At 35.4% G+C, this 23,730-nt stretch overlaps 1 protein-coding gene across 1 annotated transcript; it reads right to left on the reverse strand.

The window, feature by feature from the left end:
* Positions 1 to 715: 715 nt before the first annotated feature.
* Positions 716 to 12,131, reverse strand: Lipo1 (lipase, member O1). Its single transcript, NM_001323065.1, has 9 exons — positions 12,033 to 12,131; positions 10,304 to 10,421; positions 9,359 to 9,557; positions 8,134 to 8,243; positions 6,851 to 6,987; positions 4,940 to 5,083; positions 3,649 to 3,720; positions 2,101 to 2,172; positions 716 to 1,461 (listed from the first exon to the last, which is right to left on the reverse strand). Exons 1-9 carry the CDS (start codon positions 12,129 to 12,131, stop codon positions 1,213 to 1,215), a joined length of 1,200 nt encoding a protein of 399 aa, NP_001309994.1. The 3' UTR covers positions 716 to 1,212.
* Positions 12,132 to 23,730: the final 11,599 nt, after the last annotated feature.

A 23,730-nucleotide genomic window follows, 5' to 3' on the forward strand; every position in this document is an offset into this window, starting at 1 on the left:
TCTTATGTGCCTAGTCTTACTGTCACTTGTGAAGCCTTGAGAGGCCAGAACGTTTCTGAAGGACAATGGAAGAGAAGTGAAACGGGAAGAAGGTAGATAGGAGCAGGGTACTAGAAGGGGTGGAGGGAGTGGAAACTGCAGTTATTTTGTAATGTATTAAAGAAGAATAAAAATACTTTTAAGAAACATAAAACCATTTATTAATAATTTGGCTTTATTTCAGAAATACTACAGGGAAAATTTGACATATTCCAAGCCAATAAATGTAATACATGATCCCATAAATGGACGAAAGACAGTAATTATGTGAACATCAATAGATGGGAAAAGGCCTTTCACAAAAGTCCAATATATAATTAGTTAAAAGACCTACACAAACGTGGAATACAAGGAACTTAACATACATGTGCACATGTGCACATGCACAGACACACACACACACATCTTTATAATCATGGAGAATATTGCAAGAATAATACATTTGAGACTGGGCATGGTTACTCTTTATATTGTTTAAACTATGCCCAGAATTATTACTTTAGGATTAAAAAGATAAGAATTAGATTAAAATTTTAATAATAAAATTAAAATTGTGTGTTTGAATTTGTGGTCACTTTGTGTTGCAAAGAAAGTTCAAAATACTCTATTTTACAGGGAATGAATGATCAATTCTGTGGATAATTTTAAATATCTTACATCACTTTAAATATTTCCTCTTTCCCTCATGCCAGAGAATACTGACATAAGTGACTTATTCAACAGTGGCTGATCCACACCTTTGTTGTGATGGAAAGTTTGAATTTAGACTAGTCACTAAGAGTTGTGTGATCTAAGCAACAAGATTACCTGTCCTTCTATAGCCTTGGTTCTAATGTATGAAATGTGTTCTGATCTGTTCTTCCGACAGCATCATGTCTGATATCACAAATGGGCCAGGCCTCTTTCTTTATCAGTATATTAGGATTTCATTACTGTAAATTAAAAGCAAGTCTTTTATTCAGGAAAAATCACTTCAAAAATATATGAACTTAGATTAATTTAAAACAGTCACAAGATGAAATATTCTCTTGATGGTCATAGATTTCACTACTGCAACAAATAAACCAATAGCTTTCAAAAAAAAAGATAATTAAGGAGGAAAATGCCAAACAAGACAATATTTGCACTTATAACAGCAAGAGACTTTCAGAAACGTTTAAAAACATGCAAAAGCTAAATCTGTATGTCACCATCATATTTTCTAAGAATTGTTAAAATTTCCTCAGAAACCTCTTCCCTAGCATTTAATCCTGTTATAAAATCAAGATGACTAAAATCAGAAATAATCTTATGGTATGTGAGGTTGGAGATTTTGGGTACCAAATTTGCAACATCTTCTGGGTTAGACAAAAAATCTTTTAAACCACTAAACATGGCAGTTGGAACCTTCATGTCTTCCACATTGTATACAGGAGGAGTAGTCTGACCGAAAATGACAAAGACCAATGTGTTAATAAAGAAACTTAACAAATTCAACAAAACATTAACAAAAATAACAAACTTTTTATGGCTCATTCTCATCTGTGACAGGATGAGAATGACACATTTCTTATATCCATAGTAATCACTGATCTCAGCCTTTCTCAGGTAAAAGTAATCTTATTTTTATATATTTGCTTACTTTAGTTTTGTCACAGCTACTATCTATGTAGTCTATGCTGCTTTCTTGGCAGAATCCTCCCCTCTCAGTATCCTGAATCCTGAGGTTACTGCTATGTCCCACCCCCTATTATATTGATCTGTCATCCAAGCTTGATATCATAAAGGTCCCAAGTTCTCTGAATCTAGATCTCTACATATGAAATGACTCTATCAATAAGTGTCTGATAAATCCCACATAATTTTGTGAGAGTCACATGATGTGTTAGGCAGAATATTGTCATTGTATAACTATACACAAAATAATGATATACATTTTGATTCCTCTCAAAGTTCTGTATAGTCCCTCTTTCAAAGAAAAATGAAATATTCCAAAGACTTATTTAAAATCAAGGTTTACATTTCTTAGATTATATACCTTTTGTAAGGGCCATATCATTAAATCTGGGAGAAGAGACTTACCTGATTGTAGTGCTGCATATTCAGAGATGGACTTCCCCAATCATAAGCCTGAAATACACCACTTCTAATTGCCTAAAATACAGAGAAAACATATCATTAATTACAAAAACTTATGATAGAATCAACATTTATTGAGTTCTATTGCCTCGTTTTACAGTAATGACACATTGGCCCAGATAAATCCAGTACATTTTCTATCTTAATGATAGTAGTGTAATGATAAATCAATGGGTACCAAATTTAAGTCCTAGAGATTTACACATTTTATGAGTAAGTATAAAAAGGACCTTGAAAATATTTTTACTTTTATAACACCTCAAACAAAATATATTTTACCACCATTTTAATAATACTTAAACCATATCAATTAGTATGTATTTGACAGCAAGAAAAGTCGATAAGAAGCTGAAAAATATCATTCATGAATGATAAAAGTTTAGTTATTAATGCAGTGTTGTATCATTTTATGTTATATTTAGTTTTAGTAGTATGTAGTCAATCTCATCTTATAATTGTTTAATTATCTAATGTGTTTAACTATAAGAATTTAAATCAATGCGTATAAGAAGAATAAAATGTATAATCTCACATTAGTACTTGTAAAAGTTACTTTACTACTCTCTAATTCAAATGAATTCAAACTATACTTCAGAGTAATTTAGTTGCTCTTTGGATTAATATTTGATGTAATAAAATTTGTACCCTTCATATATAATTTCATTTACATAATTGTTCTTTAATTTTACATAATACAAAAGTTTTCAGAAAATGTTAAGGTAGTGTTATGCTGAATATTATTTATGTCTAAAATTAGAAAAACTTAAGCGGTTATAATGATCAGGAGTAAATAACAGAAACCAATGTTAAGGGAGTTGCAGTATCCAGATTAGAATTTTGTCAACAAAGTAATTTAAAGCAAAATATCTCAGGATGTACAGCATTCTGATTTATTGATAATGGGATAATAAAATAAAATTTTTCATACCATTAAGACACATAACATGAATGTATAGAATTACGTGATAGATCTTTGAGCAGAATTGAAAAGCAAAACAAAACAAAGAAACATAACACTTTCTAAGATGACTTGCTCCCTGTTTAGGTAGCAGTTTACCTCTTGTCAAATAACATGAGTAGAATCACCTGGTTCTATCCACAATTTTTTGGCTGACACATAGGAGAATATGTAGGTATACAAGTTATCGAAGTTTGTTCATAGACCTCAAGGGTACTTAGATTTTCATCTTCAATCAGTTCTGGGAAATTATTTAGTAAAGTTGATGCTACTTGGATAACTAATGCATGTACATAGATTTGCTGATTGGAATAGAAAGTCATTCTCTTTTAGGATAAAATGACCATTCTGCTTTTTTGACATTTTATTTTATTTTATTTTTTTACAAAGGTTTTATGCACCAGTAAGTCCCTGTAAACTAACACTTGGGAATTGAATACCCTTATCACAAAGACAACTGAAGAAAGATTTTTTGAAACTTACTAAGGAGGAGAGTCTCAAAATTAGAAGGAAGAAAAGAGACATATTTTTACCTGACCATAATGTATAAGAATTTGAACTGATGATTCAGCTAGACTGTGTGTTATGTACACATCAACACGGCTCTAGGAGAAAATAAGATACAAAGTACATTTGTCAGCATTTAATTTCCTTCCACAGAAACAATTTCTTTCAAAAGAGTGAGGCTGTATTACTTCCATATAAAAAGAACAGTGGTTTTTGCAAAGGACCCACATTCAATTCTGAGCACTCTTATGGAGGCTCACAGACACCGATTGCTCCAGTTCATGGGCATTCTATGACCCCTGTGTGCATCAGAATGTGAACAAACATGAATACAAGTAAAACACTCACTCACACAAAGTAAAAGATAAAAGCTATTTATGTCCAGTTTATAATGGAAGTCTTGATTTTGACTGCAATATGGAATCTACATATTATTGTTACAATAAGAAAGGTTTTCATTTTTAATTTTTTGAGACACAAATACAATTATATCATTTTCACTTTCTCTGCTCTCCAATGTTACCACTTATACTCCTTTACATTCTCTAAAATCTGTGAACTATAAAGTATTTTTTTAAATTGTTGCACATTCCTAATATATAAATACAACCTTCACAAGCCATATAATATTACTTGCATGTTTATGGTTTCAGGGCTCACCACTGAGTTTTGTTAAGTAGAAATAGTACTCACACCAAAAGTATGGTGTGAGCTTCTCACAAGAGTTGACTCTAATATTTTTTTAACAGTACATACATATTTTGTATGTTTTGCTGTTATGTTATTCAAAGGATGTGATTTGCTATGAAGGTAGAAGATTTAGAAAAGCTTAGATGTTAGAAAATCTAATCATTTACTTCTCATGTATTAAAGAATTTCTTTTTTGTTAATAGAATCCATATTGTATGTGGTAGATTACATGGACCTATTCTTAATTTTAGAGTACAAGTGCTGAAATGGGTGATCAGTTACTTGATGAATGACAGCAGATGCATTCACTGAACCGAGTAGAAGAAAAGATGAAAGTCATCCATCCTGATACTCAGCTCTTTACTCATAACTGGTGGACAACAGACCTGTGCTCTTATGGTGAGAACTTGGAAAGCAAGTATGCAAAGCAAACTTTCATTTTCATATGTACCAGACTAAATGAATTAAATGAAAAACAAAAACAAATAAACAAAATGAATTGAAATTAATTTACCAGATACAGTTTTTATCTTAGCAACATACACACACACACACACACACACACACACACACACACACACACACAAACACACACACACGATGAATTTGAAAGAAAACAATGCCTACCGTATTTAATTGCTCTGGAGAATATCCAGTCAGTGAGCCCAGTACAGTAGCGCATCCAGCATCAACCAACTTAATATCGCACACATGTTGAGACAGCCTACTGAAAACTTTGGTAGGGAAGAATTCTTTTTCACCAAAAACAATCTGAAATTGATAAATGTGAAGAGCACCTTTTAGTGTGAGAAAGTATGTTGTCTGATAGAAGCATGATGTTTATAGGAAGTGAGACATAAGACTAAACTACTGTGTGCTGCTGAAAGGTGGATTGGCTTGGATCATTATTCACTACATGATTGGTTGAAGTGTGCTAGATTTATTTTTAATCCGTTGAAATTGAATGAAAAATTCTGAGAATCCTGAACATCATGGGGTGACAACAATTTTTCTGTTTCTTTATTGTGGAGGGCTTACTCAGAGTTAATGCCTGGTGGACCTATTAAAGTAAACTCTGTATAGAAATGACTATATTTTGAAGTATGCTTAGCATAAAATGAAAACATGTCCACAGAAAAACTTGCAAATGAGCAAACCAGAAAAAAACACTGAAAACTCTGTCAGTGGTGGTATACAAATTAACTGAATGTCTTACATTTACACAAGAGATTACAATTCTTTCACAGAAGAGGTCCCTGTAATGCTACACTATAGATGAACTAACGATATTTACACCAACTGAGATAGCCAAGACAGGGGACCCCAAAGCACATAATTCCATCTAGGTGAAATGACTAAGATCAACAGCCTTAGTAGACACACTGGTGATTAGAGATGCTGGGGGGAAGGAGACAGCGGCAGCTTCATGTAGGAATGATGTCAGATGTTGAAACACACACACAAAATGCATACAAAACAGGAGTTCTCAAAGAGCACATATTAGGCTGTGAGAGAGTGTAACATGAAAAATATGACTCTAACTAGCTGAGTGTTAATGTTGCACATCTGTTACCCAAAGATAATTCCCAGCTTTTTAATTTTTTAAACAAAGGAGATTTGGAAAAGTCCAAGGCAGCTGAAGTTTCCATCCAAGGAGAAGGAAGTAAAATTCAAAGATCTTTATAGAGTCTTCTCTATGTTTCAGCTCTCTGTGAACTGCACATGTAGTTGAGAAGACAAACTCAAGGCGAGGCAATGGAACTGGAAAGATTCAGGAATACTGAAGGGTTGAGATAAGATTGTGTCTAAGCAGCACAGTAATCAAATATTTATCAATGATTAGACTGTAAGTAGCCTAGAGTGCAAAATTAGATTTCTGAAACCTTATATTCTGGCACTCTATATTTATTAGTAGAATGATATGGGAATACTTTGTGGTAATAAAGTGAGTGACACAAATACAATAGGGCTATGGATTTTTTTGACAAATTATATCTTTACCAATTTAAAAATGAATAAGTAGTTCTGCCTCTGTTTGGAGACAGTTATAGAAAACTCGAAAACTAGGTTTAAAAAAAAATTACATTAGGAAATATTCCAAAACATTATCTGGTACAAAATGATCATCCCTAAAATTATGTACATACATAGAAGCAACACTGAATGAACTTAGTATGTACATGTATGTGTAATGGTGATACTGAAGGAGACAGTCATGAACTTGCAAGGGAAGGGGCACAGAGGAATTGGAAGAGAATAGGAAGGGATGGGAATGATGTCGGTATAGTTCTAATGTATAAAATTGTCAAAAATAAAATATAAATTAATATGAAGAAGAATAAATATTAAAAATATATCCATCCTAAGGAGAGTGCATTGGACAAAGTGCAGACTGGCAAACTTTGAGGAGAGACTTTCTGCAGCCATCAAGGGAGGAGGTGTGGGTGAATGGGCAAAAGACTGTACTGGTAGATCTCTTCCTTAGCAAACTTGTTTGGAAAAGTGTAAGTATACCACCACTTTGACTTCATCACAAACCTTGAAAGCCGTTGGAGTAAAATAAGCTGGAAGGCGCCCAGAACCTTTGACATATTTAACAGTATGAATTGGAGCTATTAAAATGCTGAGTTTAATCTTTTCAGCCAGTTCTTGATTTGTTGCAAATGCCCCCAGAGCTGAAAGAAATAATACATATGAATATAAACACAAATTATGTAGTTGTTGTTCTCCATTCTTAACATTTTCTGCATAGATATGTTTTTTTCAACAGAGATTATGTTTGCTTTTTGCAGACATTTAAACTCGTTCCTGAAGATTTCCCTTAATTTACTCATCTCTTCAATTTGCATCTCCCCCCCACCACTTACTGTGAATGATGCTGTTTATGACTTACCATTAGAAAAAAAAAAAGTCTGGAAGAGGAAACATACTCTGGTCTTTGAGAGATCTCTCTAATAATTTCTGGAATTCTGTTACGTTGGCATTTTATTCTCTGCGCTGTTGTACTTAATTTGTTTTGTATTCTCACCAATGGAAGCTTATTTACATTAATTAAAGAATTACAGATGGCCTTAGAGTTTTTCACATATTTGGGGCTGACCGTAATTAAGAATCCACTCAGTACTCTTAAACATTAAAGTCTTCCCTGACTCTCGGAAGAGACACCTACACAAAGTATCACACATTGATTTTAACGATCTCTAGATTTTTAATGATTTTCCTTCACATGTCCTCCATGTAGAATAGCCGGCCCACTCGTATAGGTGCACACCTATATATCAATCTACTTATCTATCTACAATCATTCTGTCTGTCACATTATAAATTGGAAAAATGGATACATTAGTTAAGAATATCTTCCTTGACCATCTGTTCTTGGTCACATTTGTCCTTTGAAAGTATATTCTTTGTACAAACCCAAACAATCTCAATCAAATCTGTGTAAGAGCTGAATGAGACAGTGGAGACAGATTCATAGAGCATTTTCTAAGAAAATGGACACTCCAATTTTCAATATATATAATGCCATTTGAGAAAGAACACTCACGTGAGTACACACACACACACACACACACACACACACCACACAATGATTAGTCTCATAACTTCTAGGTATAGAAAACCCTAGGAGTACTTCACATTATGGACTTAATTTAAATATTTTATGCAATAGATACTGTGATTTCAACATTTTACATTTTAAATCAGGCTACAGTTGTTATCATATGTCAGAGCTTCTCTGTGTTTTACCAAGTGGTGTAAATTATATGTATATGTTTGTTCTTCAGCATACAACTTCAACATTGTTCTTCCTTGCATACCGATTAGGGTTCCTTGAGAATGGCCAGCATAGTAAATTTGCTTTTGTCCTGTTTTCTCCAGAATGAAATTAATGATGGCTGGAAGGTCATATTTTATCATCTCATCATAACTGCAAGAAAACAGAATGGAGAAAAAGTGATTTAGTTACTAACTAATAGGCAAATAATTTCTGTTTTAAGTGATGTCTCTATGTGATCTATATGAAAGGTAACATGGTTCTCAAAGTGTTGGCAATTATCGATTACTATCCATTTGTTCACTATGTTGCCACCTTATGATCACCATTTCTTTGTGATTACAAATTTCCCATGACATTTGTCCACAGTTATTTACATTGCACAGAATTAAGATATCTTTGCTATGTGCCTAGTGAATGAAATGTTAGACATAATTCAGAGCACTTTTGCTTTAGAGTCAATTTTCTAAAAATTCTAGGTTCTTCATATGACCATTATATGATTTAGAATTGGGAAGTAGGTTGCAAAATCTATGCCAAGGTTCCTTGGGGGTGGGAGGGAGAGAGAGAGAGAGAGAGAGAGAGAGAGAGAGAGAGAGAGAGAGAGAGAGATTGCTAGAGGTATAAAGATGAATACGTAAAGGAAGTTGATTAAACAAATTAATGAGATAATATTTACATAATTCATACACAAAATCATGCACACACAAAAAAATCAGAATGCATGCTTAAAGAAAAAGTAATTGAGAATGGTTGTAGGCAAATGTCTGTTTTCCAAATCATTTTTAAAAATATATCAAATTTACTTCAATAAAACAAGTTTATACAGACATCGGTGAGCCTTTTGATAAAACTCAGTGAGTAAAGGCATTTGTTACCAAGCTGGTTGTACTGACTTTATCCCCAGGACCAACATGGATAAAGTATATAGCAAATTTTCTTAAGTTGTTTCTTGGCCTCTCCAAACAAACTGAAGCATTTACATACATATACACACACACACACAGACACACACACACTGAATAATTTTAAAATTAACTGGATTTATTAGTGGACTAATATTTCAAGAAGACTATAATGACAATTTTATTATAATTATTAGGTATAGTAATCATAATACAAAGGTCCAAACTATATTACCCAAATCATTCTTTTAAAATCATTCTAAGTGAAATGTCTTCAATTCAGACCCACAAAATTATTTAACCATTAAACTATTTGACATTCTTTTAACACAAAAGTAGAAATCACAGGGAATTGTTCCCTACCTAAAAGCCCAGAATTCTTTAGAATCTGGGTTGAGGGTCACGTGTTTCTTTGCCCAGGTACTTCCTCTGTTGTTTCCCAACCACACATCATACCCAGCATCTGCTAGGATGAAGGCCAGGCTGTTGTCAGGGGGATTGGAAACCCATACACCAGCAGTTGAAAACAAGCCAGGGAGACAAAATACTACCATCTTTGGGGCTGCAAAAACAATCATGAACATGCTTTACACCATTAGAGTCTACTGACAATGTAAGCAAGAAAATCAAATATTCATAATGGAACCAAAAGATTTTGAAACTAGCACACAGGGATGTACTAAGACTTCATTTCACTTATGTCAGTTAGTCAATCAATATGGAACTGCACACACAAAAAAGAGTTGTTTTTATAGGATTTTGATCTCCTTCCTACCACACCCTCATCAACCATAAATTTTCCTATATCTGTTAATCTTTTAGATTTTATAGTTTGTAGTTATTTAAAAGGAATGGTTCATACTATCAAAAATCCAAGAGTCAAATGTACAAAAATACTAATTGCTAAACATCTAAAGATTAATATGCAGTTTCTTTTAAAATTCACTGGACTCTAAGAACATCAAGGGCTTCTAGGTGGATATGAGGAATGGACCAAATCATATGTATTAACATCTGGAATATAAACTATGAATACTCACAACAGGTAACAAAAGGATTTCCCAGATGCAGTGTGCTTGAAAATTATTTAGGGGCTCAGCTACCTCTGTAGAAGCACATTCTTGTTCTCACAGGGACCAATGAAAGCTTGGTTCCTTTAAGCCCCTGTTGTAGTCATGGGCACCATGGATCTCTGATTACTCTTTTGAAATCACTCACTTTGGAGGTAACTATTTTGTAAGTCATAGCTTAGCATGTCCTTGCCTCAGGGTGCTGAGAGCTTCAGTATGTATCTCACTCAGATCTTACCTGAACTATTAGCATTGTTCTTCCCATGAGGAATTCGGTTAATTGGAAGAATGTAACCATCATCAGTCACAACCTCATATTCTTCACTTGGATATTCCCAGTGTTTAATAATCTGACTCTACAAGAGAAAACATGCAATAATGATTTTCATGAATTTTGAAAATACTCATTTCTCAAGTTCCTTAAAATAGAATTATTTCTTCCTGGTATTAAGTCATCATTCTGGTCACTGTTCAGATTGTAAGAGATGCAGCCATTTAGAAAGGTTCAAATAAACTCACAGAGATAAAGCAGATGCATTTAATTTTATTAGTGATAAGAATAGCTTAGAAAATTGTAGATAGATCTACCTGAATACCCAGCAATACCACTCTTGGGTATATACCCAAAAGATGCTCGAGCATGCCACAAGGGCACGTGTTACACTATGTTCATAGCAGCCTTAATTAAGATAGCCAACAGTTGAAAACAACCCAGATGTCTCACAAATGGAAAAATGGATACAGAGAATTTACACAATGGAATACTACTCAGCTATAAACGAGGACAACATGAGTTTTTCAAGCAAATTAGAAAATTTCATCTTGAGTAGGTAACTTAGATCCAAAAAGACATGCGTGGTATATACTGACTAATACGTGGATATTAGCCAAAAAAGTATTGAATACCCAGGACATAACACAGAGGACTCAAGAAGGTTAACAAGCTGAAGGACACAGTGGGGAGGAAAGCAGTTTTGAGGGCAGACGGTGGGAGGGGGCTGGGAGGGAGAGGAGACAGAAAAGTGAGGAGGGGAACATGATCAAGTATTGTGGGGGGAGGTGAACAGGAGTGAAGCCCTGAGGGCCAGCAGAAAGAATGGAAACAGGCAACCTTGGGAGGTAGGAGGTGGGGCAGACCCTCCAGAATGTAGCAGAGACCTGAAAGTTGAGAGATTCTCAGAACTCAAAAGGAGGAACCGTAGATGAAGTCCTACAGTGGGGAGTGGGAACTTGTAGAATCCACCTCTAGTGGCAGGACAAGTGGAGGAATGGGGTTGCCACCGCACAGTCAAAAGCTCTGACTCAGAATTGTTCCTGCCTGAAGGAACTGCAGGGACAAAAATAGAGAAGAACATGAGAGAAATGAGATTCAGTGAGAGGCCCAGATTGGAATCCAGCTCAAGCAGCAGCCAGGGAATCTGACACTGTTACTGATGCTGCGGTGTGCTTGCAGACAAGAACCTAGCATGGCTGCTTTCTGAGAATCCCAACAAGCAGCTGAAAGAATCAGGTGCAGGTACCAGCACCCAATTAATATACTGGACAGAAGCCGGGGACCTCTGTGGTTGAATTAGGAAAAAGTTGGAAGAAGCTGAGGAGGAGGGCGGGCCCCATGTAGAGAGCAGAAGCCTCAATTGATCTTACCGCCGAGATCTCTCCAACATGGAGACACCATCCGGGCAGCATATGCCAGCTGATATGGTGCCTCCAACACAGATACAGCCGAGGTTTGCCTGGTCTGGCCTCAATGAGAGAAGATGTACCTAACCCTCCGGAGACTTGAGGCTCTAGGAGGTTGGGAGTTCTGGTGGGGTGGGGTGGGGCTGGGGGCATCCTTTTGGAGATGGGGCTGGGGGAGGAGGTATGGAATGGGGAGCGGTCGAGTGGGGCAGACGAGGATGGGGATGAAGCCAGGCCTATAAAAATAATTAAAGAATTAAAAAATAAATTAAAAATGAATAGCTTACAACATTCATGTTAGATTCAGGATTCTTGTTTGGTCCAATTAAACAAAATATTTTTCCAAGTACATGGATAAGGCACATTGTTCTCAGCAGCCACAGCATTTTAAACCTGCAGGGAAATAGTTATTTTCATGAAGGAGCAAAAGGCATGGTACTGTGTATCTCAGTTTATTGCATATATTTTATGTCCATATGCAGCCTTCCTTCACTGAAAATTTTCATATTATATAATAAGAATCTTAGATGAACTCAAAAACTTTAAAATAAATACAGCAGAAAACTATGGGACAAAGAACAGCTTAGATATAATTAAAAGTCAGCTTAGATATAATTAAAATTGACAATATGTTTTATAAAATCTGCCTGTTTCTTAGCAGTTCCTAAAAACAAAATAATCTTAACTAATTTGCTTATAAAACCTCACTGATGCCTATTTGAGGTTTACCCGAAAGGACTAAGATTAGTATACAATTTATTGGTTAATGATTTAAAGAAATTACTTAATTTGACATTTGATTTGACAAGCATCCAAGCCTTTAGTTTTTTTTTTGCATCAGAGTGAGGATAGGAGGAAAGGTTAAAAAAATGATAGCAGAGATGAATGAAAAACCAGGTGAATGGATTTCCACATGTTGAAGATATGTATTACAAGGAATCCTTTCTGTCCACCATAACTTTCCTGCCTTCTTTCCTAACTAGGTATTCCACCACTATTCTTTGAATTTCTAAAATATGTGCTTAAAAAAGTCATGAGACATAAACATCTCTTTTCCATCCCCTCTCTAAGCCTAATTTTAAAGTGCCAATTGAGAACAAAGTTTTAATCATCACAAATTTGTTAGTTTAGGTGAACCCACTAGATTGCGTCCCTTTTCCTGTTCCAAGCACAGGATGTGGCTTCTTGTTTTTCTTTTTTTTCACCTTATTTTATTATTCAATTCCCTAATATCAAGATACCAAGCAAGGTAAAAAAGAGATATGAATTAGACAAATAGTCTTAGTAATAAAATCAGTATTGTAAATGCCAACCTTCATGGTGTGCTCTCTCTCTCTAAATACTATCTAAATAATGTCTAAATAACATCTAGCTGTTTTACTACTGAGCCTAAACCAATACAATTAATAGCGTATCATACTTACTGGTCCCAAATATAATTAATTTGATATCTTGTAGTCCAAATAAAATTTTAATTCTCTCTTTTTTTCCCATCCTGCTCACTATTAATATAGCATGAATGTATTTTTTGGATGACCTTTTATAGAAATGGACAGTGCCTACTTTAACCATGAACTTGGATGCTTGTCAAATCAAATGTCAAATGTTGCAAAGCTCTCACAACTGACACGGTTTCTTAGCTCTGGACTCATCACCTGCCAATACCCTCCTCTACAACTGCAACCTTAGTGTGAAGACTGAAGCTTTCTTTAGATTTTAAGCTGAACAACCACTCACCAGGCTGTATTTTCCTCAAAATAGTAATTATAACCATATTTCCTTACTGAATAATTTGAAATCTGAGATATATAGTACAGAATGAACAAAGTAATAGATAGCGATTGTAAACAATGCCACTTTAAAGACATTTTCCCCTGTAACTCACTTAAGAGCAACATGTGTATAGATTTGGGAGATGATATCTTCAGAACATAAAAGTGACAAAGCATGATTAGCAATGATGTTTTAAAACATTCAGAAATGTCTAATCCCATATCCCGGGGGGGGGGACCCTCACATATTGATAATAGGGAATGCATATGGTACTACTCGAATGTGACTTGTGTCCCAGGGTCTATTGCTGGGAGGTTGCTGTTCAGAGTTACAGTGCAAATACTGTGGAACCTTTTGGAAATGGGGCCTTGTTGCAATTACTATGTCAGGAGAACCTCATCATTAAATGGATCCATGCTGTATCTCAGAAGTAGGTCACATATGGGTGGAAGTGATGATTCCAAAGGACATTTTGTTATAAAAAAAAAAAAGGCAAAAAATGCATCTGGCTTGTCTCTATCATTTGATTCCTAGATGTCTCTGGGACCCCTTCTCCACACACTTCTTACTGTACTATGTTTCCTGGCATTTTGCAGCCCCCAGAACTGAGCAAACACCATTTCCCTAAAATCTACAGAAGACTGAACCATATGGACCCATTTTACAATGCATCCACTGTGTGGTGTTTTCTTTCAGACTCAGAAATTGGGCAAGATCATTGTTCAAATCTATTCTAAATAAATATTCTTTATTACAGTAAATATCGTAAGCACAATTACAGCCACTTGTAAGCTACATGTGGCAACCAATGGTTTATGAAAGTATTATATAAAAATTCAAATAAAATATACTGTCTCACAAGATAGTTCTACTATTATTAACATTTCTGTGTTACCTTAAAGCTCTTTCCATAGGAACATCTCTGTAAGTTCTTTTCACAGGTTATCACTTGGTGCATTCCCTCTGAGTTTCTAATCTCTGCAATTAGAACCTTTAATCTCTTGCTCATAGCCATTGACTTTGGAATTTCTGGTTTGTACAAACTACTTCTTCCTGGAATATCATTCTTCATAAGATTCTCTTCCTTGTTTGTTTGTGCTCTCTATTTTGAAGCTACCTTTTCATTGACATATTCACCAACTGTTAACCAGAGTATAGATTTACAGTTGGTCTAATCCAATGTTGTTGTTTAATTTAACTAAAAAATTTTACAATGCAAAGCATTCTACCTTATTTGTGAAGTGTTTTTTTTATTTTATTCTATGATATGTAGCTTTATATGGCTCTATTTTTCTTTCTTTTTCTTTAATACTTCCCTACTATATAGGAAAAGCACCAGAACAAAAGGGACCCCAATGCTTGCAGAACAGAGACCCAAAAGTAGAGTAGTGAATACTAGTATGAATGGATATTTGATCACAGTGGAAATATACTATTTCTTTTATTAATTCCTTCAGGGGACTACAGTTAAGATAATGGCCCAACCTCTTAATTCCCTGTAGGGATTAATTCTGAGAGCTGGCATGAAGGGTCTAATCTTCAGAATTCTCGTTTTTTTTTGTTTGTTTGTTTGTTTTTTAAGATAAATGTATTTCTCTGGTAAACATGGTATCAATAAATTCTCAGATTATAAAGGAAATTATCATCACAATTGATCCCACTTCTGCTTAGGTAACTGTCATCTCTGTCTTTGGTCTATCCTCTTTATACATATGTTGGTAGTAATCTGGCCGGGTAATGAGTTAATCATGGGAAAAATTTATCTCACTTCTAAGATTGCTTTTCTGCCTTTTTCAGAAGTAAATATTGAATGCATTCCATCCCATGTCACAGAGAAACTGATAGTAATGGATTATTCTACTCTCAAAATTTCATGTTTAATTTAAAGTGTTTCAGCAAACAGTAAAGTCCAATGAAACTTAAAATGCAGTTGGCTGAACTAAATATATCTTAACAGTAGTATGGAGAAATATTCGAGGATAAAAAGTAGTGGTGATCATGGTAGCTCATGGCACACCCAGGAGGTAAAGAAAGGAGTATCACCCTGGATTATTGCGGGCTTCACTACTCAGTGAGTTCCTGGGAAACTATGGTCATGTCCACTCATTACTGCATATAGGCTGTAGAAGATCTAAGACTCACACTTTACAGGGATAGAGGGCTCATAGGATATATTGTTAAAATCATCCTTTCTCAAGAGTGTTTTCTAATAGATTTTTTCCAATAGTATTTGACCACATCTATATCACTCTATGTACACACACACACACACACACACACACACACACACACACACTAACCTAATGAGAAACAAAAGATCCTCTGTGGGCCTATACATCATCATAAGTGATGCTACAGTTTGGTATGACTGAGATATGATTGGAGCAGGAGGGAAATACAGAGTAACGATATCAAGTTCCCCATGTACCTTCAGCCAGGGTCAGGCATGGTGGTCAATGCCGTGCTCTTGGCTAACTTAGTTAAGTGTGACTAAAGGCAGTGAGTGTCACAGGACAATTGTGCTACTATTATCACAACTGAGAAATATGGATTGATACATTTAAGACTTATCCAACTGCAAAGTTTAGTGTCTTCAGAGCCATATCTAGGGTCCAAAATTCATAATTCTCCTGCCTTAACTTTCTGAATACTGGGATAACAAGTTGCATCACTAGCTTGATTGCTTTAGTTTTTAATGCCACTATTAAATGGAATTAATTTATTTAGTGTTGAAGTGTATTTAATATATCTAGGTATGCCTAGGTGAACAATGAGTTTAATGGGTGCATGAAAGAGAGACTTCTATGTTTTCCTCTAAAGTTGGAGAGGTCACTGTGTAGCATGAATGACACTGGGGCTGAGAATGTCCAACCTCACTTTGCTAGTTTATTTAATTTATATGAAACTATACTATGGTGTATGAAGAGAGTTATGTAACAAGACTGCCTTGTGTGGCCTCAGTGATAGCATTTCTTGTAAAACTTGTTTCCTCAGAGAAGATGGATACTGGTGGAGGTGAGTGTGGGAGTACCCTCTCAAGGTGGAATAGGGGAGGGGATTGGATGAAGAACTCGGAGAGTGGGGACCAAGAGGAAGAGACATTTCTGGAATATAAATATATGAAACAATTTAATAAAAAAAAGAGGGAAACAATACAATGAGATTCTGTTAAGAATTTAAGTAGCACAATATCACTCATTCTAATAGGCAGGATATCTTAGTTCTATTTTTTAAAATAACTAAATAGAATTTTAATGTTAAGTAAGTTTGTTGTCAGGAAACTATTTTTCATACAAGCAGAAAAAAATAAAATCAACAAGAATGTGCTTTTCTTTTTCCTGCAAAAAAAAAAATCCCATAGAACTCTTCTTTTGAGAAGACTTAATGTCTCCTGCCTCCTTAATAATCCTATTATTACTGCAGAGAGTTGTGCTTTTCTTCCTGGTTATTCTAAGAGGCAGGGAGAACAGCACTGCTGCAGGGTCAGGTTCTCTGCATTCCTGATAAATGTTCTCCTCTTCACTACTTCTTACTTTTCATTTTTGGCTTTTTTTTTTTTTCGAGACAGGGTTTCTCTGTATGGTCAACTCAGAAATTCACCTGCCTCTGCCTCCCAAGTGCTGGGATTAAAGGAGTGTGCCACCATTTTAAACAATTATTATTAAAAAACTTTATTCAAGATGTTAAGATTTTCAAGAGTTAACATCTGCCTATGAATTTTTCTTTTTATGTGATGTAGCAGATGGGTGATTTTGAACTAAAGGAACAAATCTCTTCAATTAAATGTTACTATCTGGGTCTGGAGAGATGGCTATGCAGTTAAGAATTCTTCAAAAGGACATGAGTTTGATTCCCATTATTCTCACTGTGGATCCCAAACACTCATGTTTCAGACCCAGAGTACCAAAAAACATTCTTCTGGAATTAGTGAACACCATGAATCCATAAAACACACATACAAATATGTAGGCAAAATAATAAGGCACATATGATAAAAACAAGTATTTAATATATTAATAAAGTATGTGGTTCTCACATAGTATGTGTAGCTATTCATTAAGGCTTATGTGGACAAGTTTATTAGTATTCCAGCATATTTTAAAACAATTATAATGGAATAAAAATAGTAACATTTATTTTAAGCCAGTGAAATATAGAAAATAATAATTCATGTGCGCAAAAACTAAAGATATTTTTATTATCGACATACAATAAGAAGGACTGAAGGAAACGAGAAAAAAAGAGAGAGCAAACTTCATACTTCATTAATTGATAAAAGAAAATTGATGAAAAGTACATAAAAGAAATTTAAGATTCTTGTCACATCTCCATCCCTGTTTATTTATTTACACTAGAAAAAAATATTTTATGTATTTCTTTAATCCACTTTACCCAATATGTCACTTAAACATTGGTTGCTATATATCCTATATCATTTTCTATAAAATGATTTTTAACACAAGTGTGATTTTCCTATAGCACATCTCAACTTGGCCTTGTTATGTTTTGATGACTCAGTATCCACAAAAGATTATTTTCTATCAAAATCAACAAATTTTGAATTTTCAAAAGGGAGGGAAGGATGTGGTATTTGAGATTTTCTGATTCTTTTTTTTTTTTTTTTTTTTTTTTTTTTGCTAGCTCTGAATAACAGGACATGCAGTGAGACACGTGCATTTATATCACATGCATCTATGGAGGAAGACACATGATATTAAATAACCATGGTACATTTCCAAGTCCCAAAGTAAATATTGATTTTGGGGTGACATGGTACACAAGTAAGTTCGAAGTTGATGCAATTGGCGTTCTTTAACGTCAATTGTATTGTTTTTCCACCAGCTAGAGCTCACATTTTTCCAGTTGAATAACTTTCTCATTTCACACTCCTTCTGCCAACTTGAAAGAGACTAATGCCTATAACTTTCTTAAATATGCATCCTAAAAATTTAAATCCATATATCAACATTAAAAATTTAGTATTATCAAAATTTCTAACCAATTCAAAACATGCTGGTCAGTTCCTCAGAAAGACTGCCTAGTAGGCTTTCACTGAATGTCATGTTGAAAGCAAAGCCAATAACCTCCTTATACTGTAATAACCTTGCTTTATCCCGTCTTCAACTAAGTCCAACATAAAGACCTAGATTGTTCCTAAGGATAAGTTCATGGCTATTATGAACAAAATCTTATGTCAACGAAACAGTTGCCAATACCATTTCTGAAATGCATTGTTACTTATTCAGTTTATTAATGAAATAAAATATTTCAAATCATAAAAACATAGTTCTATTTCTGTCCACTACTAATTTAATATGCCCAAAATATTGAATATTGAAATGTGCATATTCTTTTATGTATGTACAATGTGAGATGACTTTGAAATAGGTAAAAGACTTAAGTGTTTTCTGTAGAGTGAAAATATTTTCTCCATTACTACTGAAAGGATCACTATAAACTTTGTAAGTTCTTATCTATGCGAAGTTTTTTTGACATCATTTCTACATATTTTAAATATACACATTTTAATGATATAAACAATATATTATTTCATTATAATACAAGTAACTATATCACCTAAAATTATGTCTTTGTTATACAAAGTGTCATTTAAGGGAGATAGTAAGGTTTACATGTTGAAATAGAAGTGTTCAATTCAATAGAGTGTTAAACAGATAACTGGAATATTCCTCAACTGTACGCAATTGTCTTTAGTCTCAGCAATCTTTCACATGTCCATAAAGAAGACATGGGGATAAAGTGTCATCCTCAGACATTGCTCTGTTCACTAATTTCGATGATGGTGAATAAGTCAGGTGAGGAGCATTCACAGAAATTGCTTCAGATATTGTTTTCCTGTTTGTGTTATACATGTTCAGCGAGCTCTGTAAAATATATGGGGATTTCAGTTCTAATAAATTTGGAGTGAAATTCATCCCTTCCATTGTTCCACAACCATCTCTACCACTACTAACCAAATAAAATGCCTTTCTTTGTTTTAATATGGAATTATTCCACTGCAACTCCTCTTTTTGAGAGTCTTTTTAACATCTCTCTACTCAAATGTACCCTATGTATTAACCTACTATGATTTTTTTCCTGATGTTCATCATTATTGCTGTTGTTGTTTAATCTATTTTAAAGTCTAGTAATTATCCCCCTCTTAGTCTGCCCACCAAGATTACCTCATCCCATTATTCCATTCCACTTGCCCCACTGTCTCCAAGATGATTTTCCAAGTCTCTCCAGGATTAGGTGAATCTTCTCTTACTGAGGCCATACCAGGCAGTCCTCTGCTGTCTTTGTGTTCAGAGCCTCATGTCAGCAGTGTGTACTGCCTGGTTCGTGGCTATGAAATACAGATTCTTAGTCTCCTGATGTTTTTTATGGGCAGTGAAAATGAACTGGGAAGAGATTCTGGTTTGTTTTTTTTCCCCCACAATGAGAGCTGGTTGTCTCTAACATCATTGTTTTGTAGCTTTTTACTTTCCTTCAGTCACATAAAAATATAAATACAAAAGTTGATAGTTTGCAGCGCTCAGAGTACATATAAAATTACTTAATAACTTGGATTATAAAAATGATTTCAGTGACTAGATCTAAAAAGGTATTAATCACAGTGTCAACTGTGCAAGAAAGGGTTCTCATATTATATATTTGGTAAATGAGAAATGTTTGCCCAAATAAGTTTATTTGATACTGTCATGGAATAGTTAAATGAACTAAAATTTGAGAACAATGAAAAATTAATATTGTTAAAAATTGAGGATCTTCCTTCTGAGCCCAGCAGAGGCTGCTAAGGGCTCCAGAGTGCTGTCCATGACGCAAGACCTCAGGATCACTGGTGAGTAGAATGCATCATCAGCTTCAAAATTGTGGAGGGTCTTGTGCCAGCAGGAACAGGGACAAAGGAATCCTGCCCAACCAGAGGAAAGGATGTTCCAGTTGGGCCACCCCTGCCATCTTCCTTCTGAGCACAGCAGAGGGCACTAAGGGCTCCAGAGTGCTCTCCATACCACAGAACCTCGGGATAATGGATTGAGTGGAAAACAACATCAGCTCCAAAGAATTGCGGAGGGTCTTCTGCCAGCAGGAACAGGGACAAAGGAACCCCGCCCCACCAGAGTCTGGGATCCATTCAGGTCTAGGCCAGCCTTACAATCTTCTGTGTGAATCTGGCCAAGGGCATCTAGGGCACCAGAGGACTCTCCACACCACAGGAAACCCTAGCACACTCAGGACCTCATGATCACCTGAGAGCATGTGGGCGATAGAAGCAACATAGTTTCTTGGTCAGGGTCCCCTCAGGGCTTCATCCTCAGCCAGGAGGCAGAGATGAGACTCAGATCCTTGGGCACATTCCTTGACAGAGGAGAGTTGGCCTACAGGGAGGGTTCTGACCCCAGAACTTAGGAGGTGGATCAAAGCTCCAGACTGCTGCACACCTGCCCTGCAAGAGGAGATCCTGCCTGCAGAGAATGCTCTGACCACTGGGATTCAGGTGAACGTTAGACTCCCAGGAGTGGTGACAGAGGCAAACAGAATCCCAACCAGAGATAGCTTGATCATTAACACCAGAGATTTCCAGATGGCGAAAGGCAAACATAAGAATTTTACTAACAGAAACCAAGAACACTGGGCATCATCAGAACCCAGTACACCCACCACAACAAGTCCTGGATACCCCAACACACCTGAAAAACAAGATGCAGATTTAAAGTCATATCTCATGATGGTGGTAGAAGATTTAAAGAAAAGCATTAATAACTCACTTAAAGAAATACAGGAGACCAGTGCTAAAGAGGTAGAAGCCCTTAAAGAGGAAGCACAAAAATCCCTCAAGGAATTACGGGAGAATACTGCTAAACAGGTAGAAGTCCTTAAAGAACTACAGGTAAACACTGCTAAACAGGTAGAAGAAAGACAAAAACCCCTTAAAGAATTTCAGGAAAACACAACCAAACAGGCGATGGAATTAAACAAAACCATCCAAGATCTAGAAATGGAAGTAGAAACAATGAAGAAAACCCAAAGGGAGACAACTCTGGAGATAGAAAACCTAGGAAAGAAATCAGCAACCATAGATGCAAGCATCAGCAACAGAATACAAGAGATGGAAGAGAGAATCTCAGGTGCAGAAGATTCCATAGAGAACATGGACACAACTATCACAAAAAAAAAAAATGCAAAGTGCAAAAAGATCCTAACTCAAAACATCCAGGAAATCCAGGACAAAATGAGAAGACCAAACCTACAAATAATAGGAGTAGATGAGAATGAAGATTTTCAACTTGAAGGACCAGCAAATATCTTCGACAAAATTATAGAAGAAAACTTCCCATGCCTAAAGAAAGAGATGCCCATGAACATACAAGAAGCCTACAGAACTCCAAATAGACTGGACCAGAAAGGAAATTCCTCCAAACACATAATGTTCAGAACAACAAATGCACTAAATAAAGACAGAATATTAAAAGCAGTAATGGAAAAGGGTCAAGTAACATAGAAAGGCAGGCCTATTAGAATTACTCCAGAATTCTTACCAGAGACTATGAAAGCCAGAAGATCCTGGACAGATGTTATGCAGACACTAAGAGAAAACAAATGTCAGCCCAGGCTTCGGTACCGAGCAAAACTTTCAATTACCATAGATGGAGAAACCAAAGTATTCCATGACAAAACCAAATTCACACAATATCTTTCCACGAATCCAGCCCTTCAAAGGATAATAAAGGGATAACACCAACACAAAGATGGAAAATACACCCTAGAAAAAGCAAGAAAGTAATCCTTTAACAAAACTTAATGAATACAGCAACAAGAACAGATTCCCAACTTTGACAACAAAAATGAAAGGAAGCAACAATTACTTTTCTTTGATTTCTCTTACCGTCAATGGACTCAATTCCCCAATAAAAAGACATAGACTAACAGACTGGCTACACAAACAAGACCCAACTTTTTGCTGCTTACAGGAAACCCACCTCAGGGATAAAGACAGACACTACCTTAGAGAAAAAGGCTGAAAAACAATTTTCCAAGCAAATGGTCTGAAGAAACAAGCTGGAGTAGCCATGCTAATATAATATTGAATAAAATTGACTTCCAACCCACAGTTATCAAAAAAGACAAGAAGGGGCACTTCATACACATCGAATGTAAAATCTACCAAGATGAACTCTCAATTCTAAATTTCTATGCTCCAAATGCAAGGGCATCCACATTCATTAAAGAAACTTTAGTAAAGCTCAAAGCACACATTGCACCTCACAAAATAATAGTGGGAGATTTCAACATCCCACTCTCACCAATGGACAGATCCTGGAAACAGAAACTAAACAGAGACACATGGACACTAACAGAAGTTATGAAAGAAATGGATTTAACAGATATTACAGAACATTTTATCCTAAAACAAAAGGATATACCTTCTTCTCAGCGCCACATGGTACCTCCTCCAAATCTGACCATATAATTGGTAACAAAATAGGCCTCAACTGATACAAAAATATTGAAATTATGCCATGCATCCTATCTTCAAGGCTTAACTTTTATAACAACATAAATAACAGAAAGTCAACATTCACATGGAAACTGAACAACAGTCTACTCAATGATACCTTGGTCAAGGAAGAAATACAGAAAGAAATAAAAGACTTTTTAGAGTTTAATGAAAATCAAGCCACAACATACCCCAAACTTATGGGACACAATGAAGGCAGTCCTAAGAGGAAAAGTCATAGACCTGAGTGCCTCCAAAAGGAAACTAGAGAGAGCATACACAAACAGCCCGACAGCACACCTTTTTTATAGAACAAAAGGAAGCAAATTCACCCAAGAGGAGTTGATGGCAGGAAATAATCAAACTTAGGGCAGAAATCAACCAAGTGGAAACAAAAAGAACTATACAAAGAATCAACCAAACCAGGAGCTGACTCTTTGAGAAAATCAACAAGATAGATAAACCCTTAGACAGACAAACTAGAGGGCACAGGGACAGTATCTTAATTAACAAAATCAGAAATGAAAAAGGAGACATAACAACAGATCCTGAGGAAATCCAAAACATCATCAGATCCTACTACAAATGTCTATACTCAACAAAACTGGAAAACCTGGATGAAACGGACAACTTCCTAGACAGATACCAGGTACCAAAGTTAAATCAGGATCTGACTTACGATCTTAACAGTTCCATTTCCCCTAAAGAAA

The sequence above is a fragment of the Mus musculus genome, chromosome 19 (genome assembly GCF_000001635.26).
Source record: "Mus musculus strain C57BL/6J chromosome 19, GRCm38.p6 C57BL/6J".
In the NCBI taxonomy this organism is placed as follows: domain Eukaryota; kingdom Metazoa; phylum Chordata; class Mammalia; order Rodentia; family Muridae; genus Mus; species Mus musculus.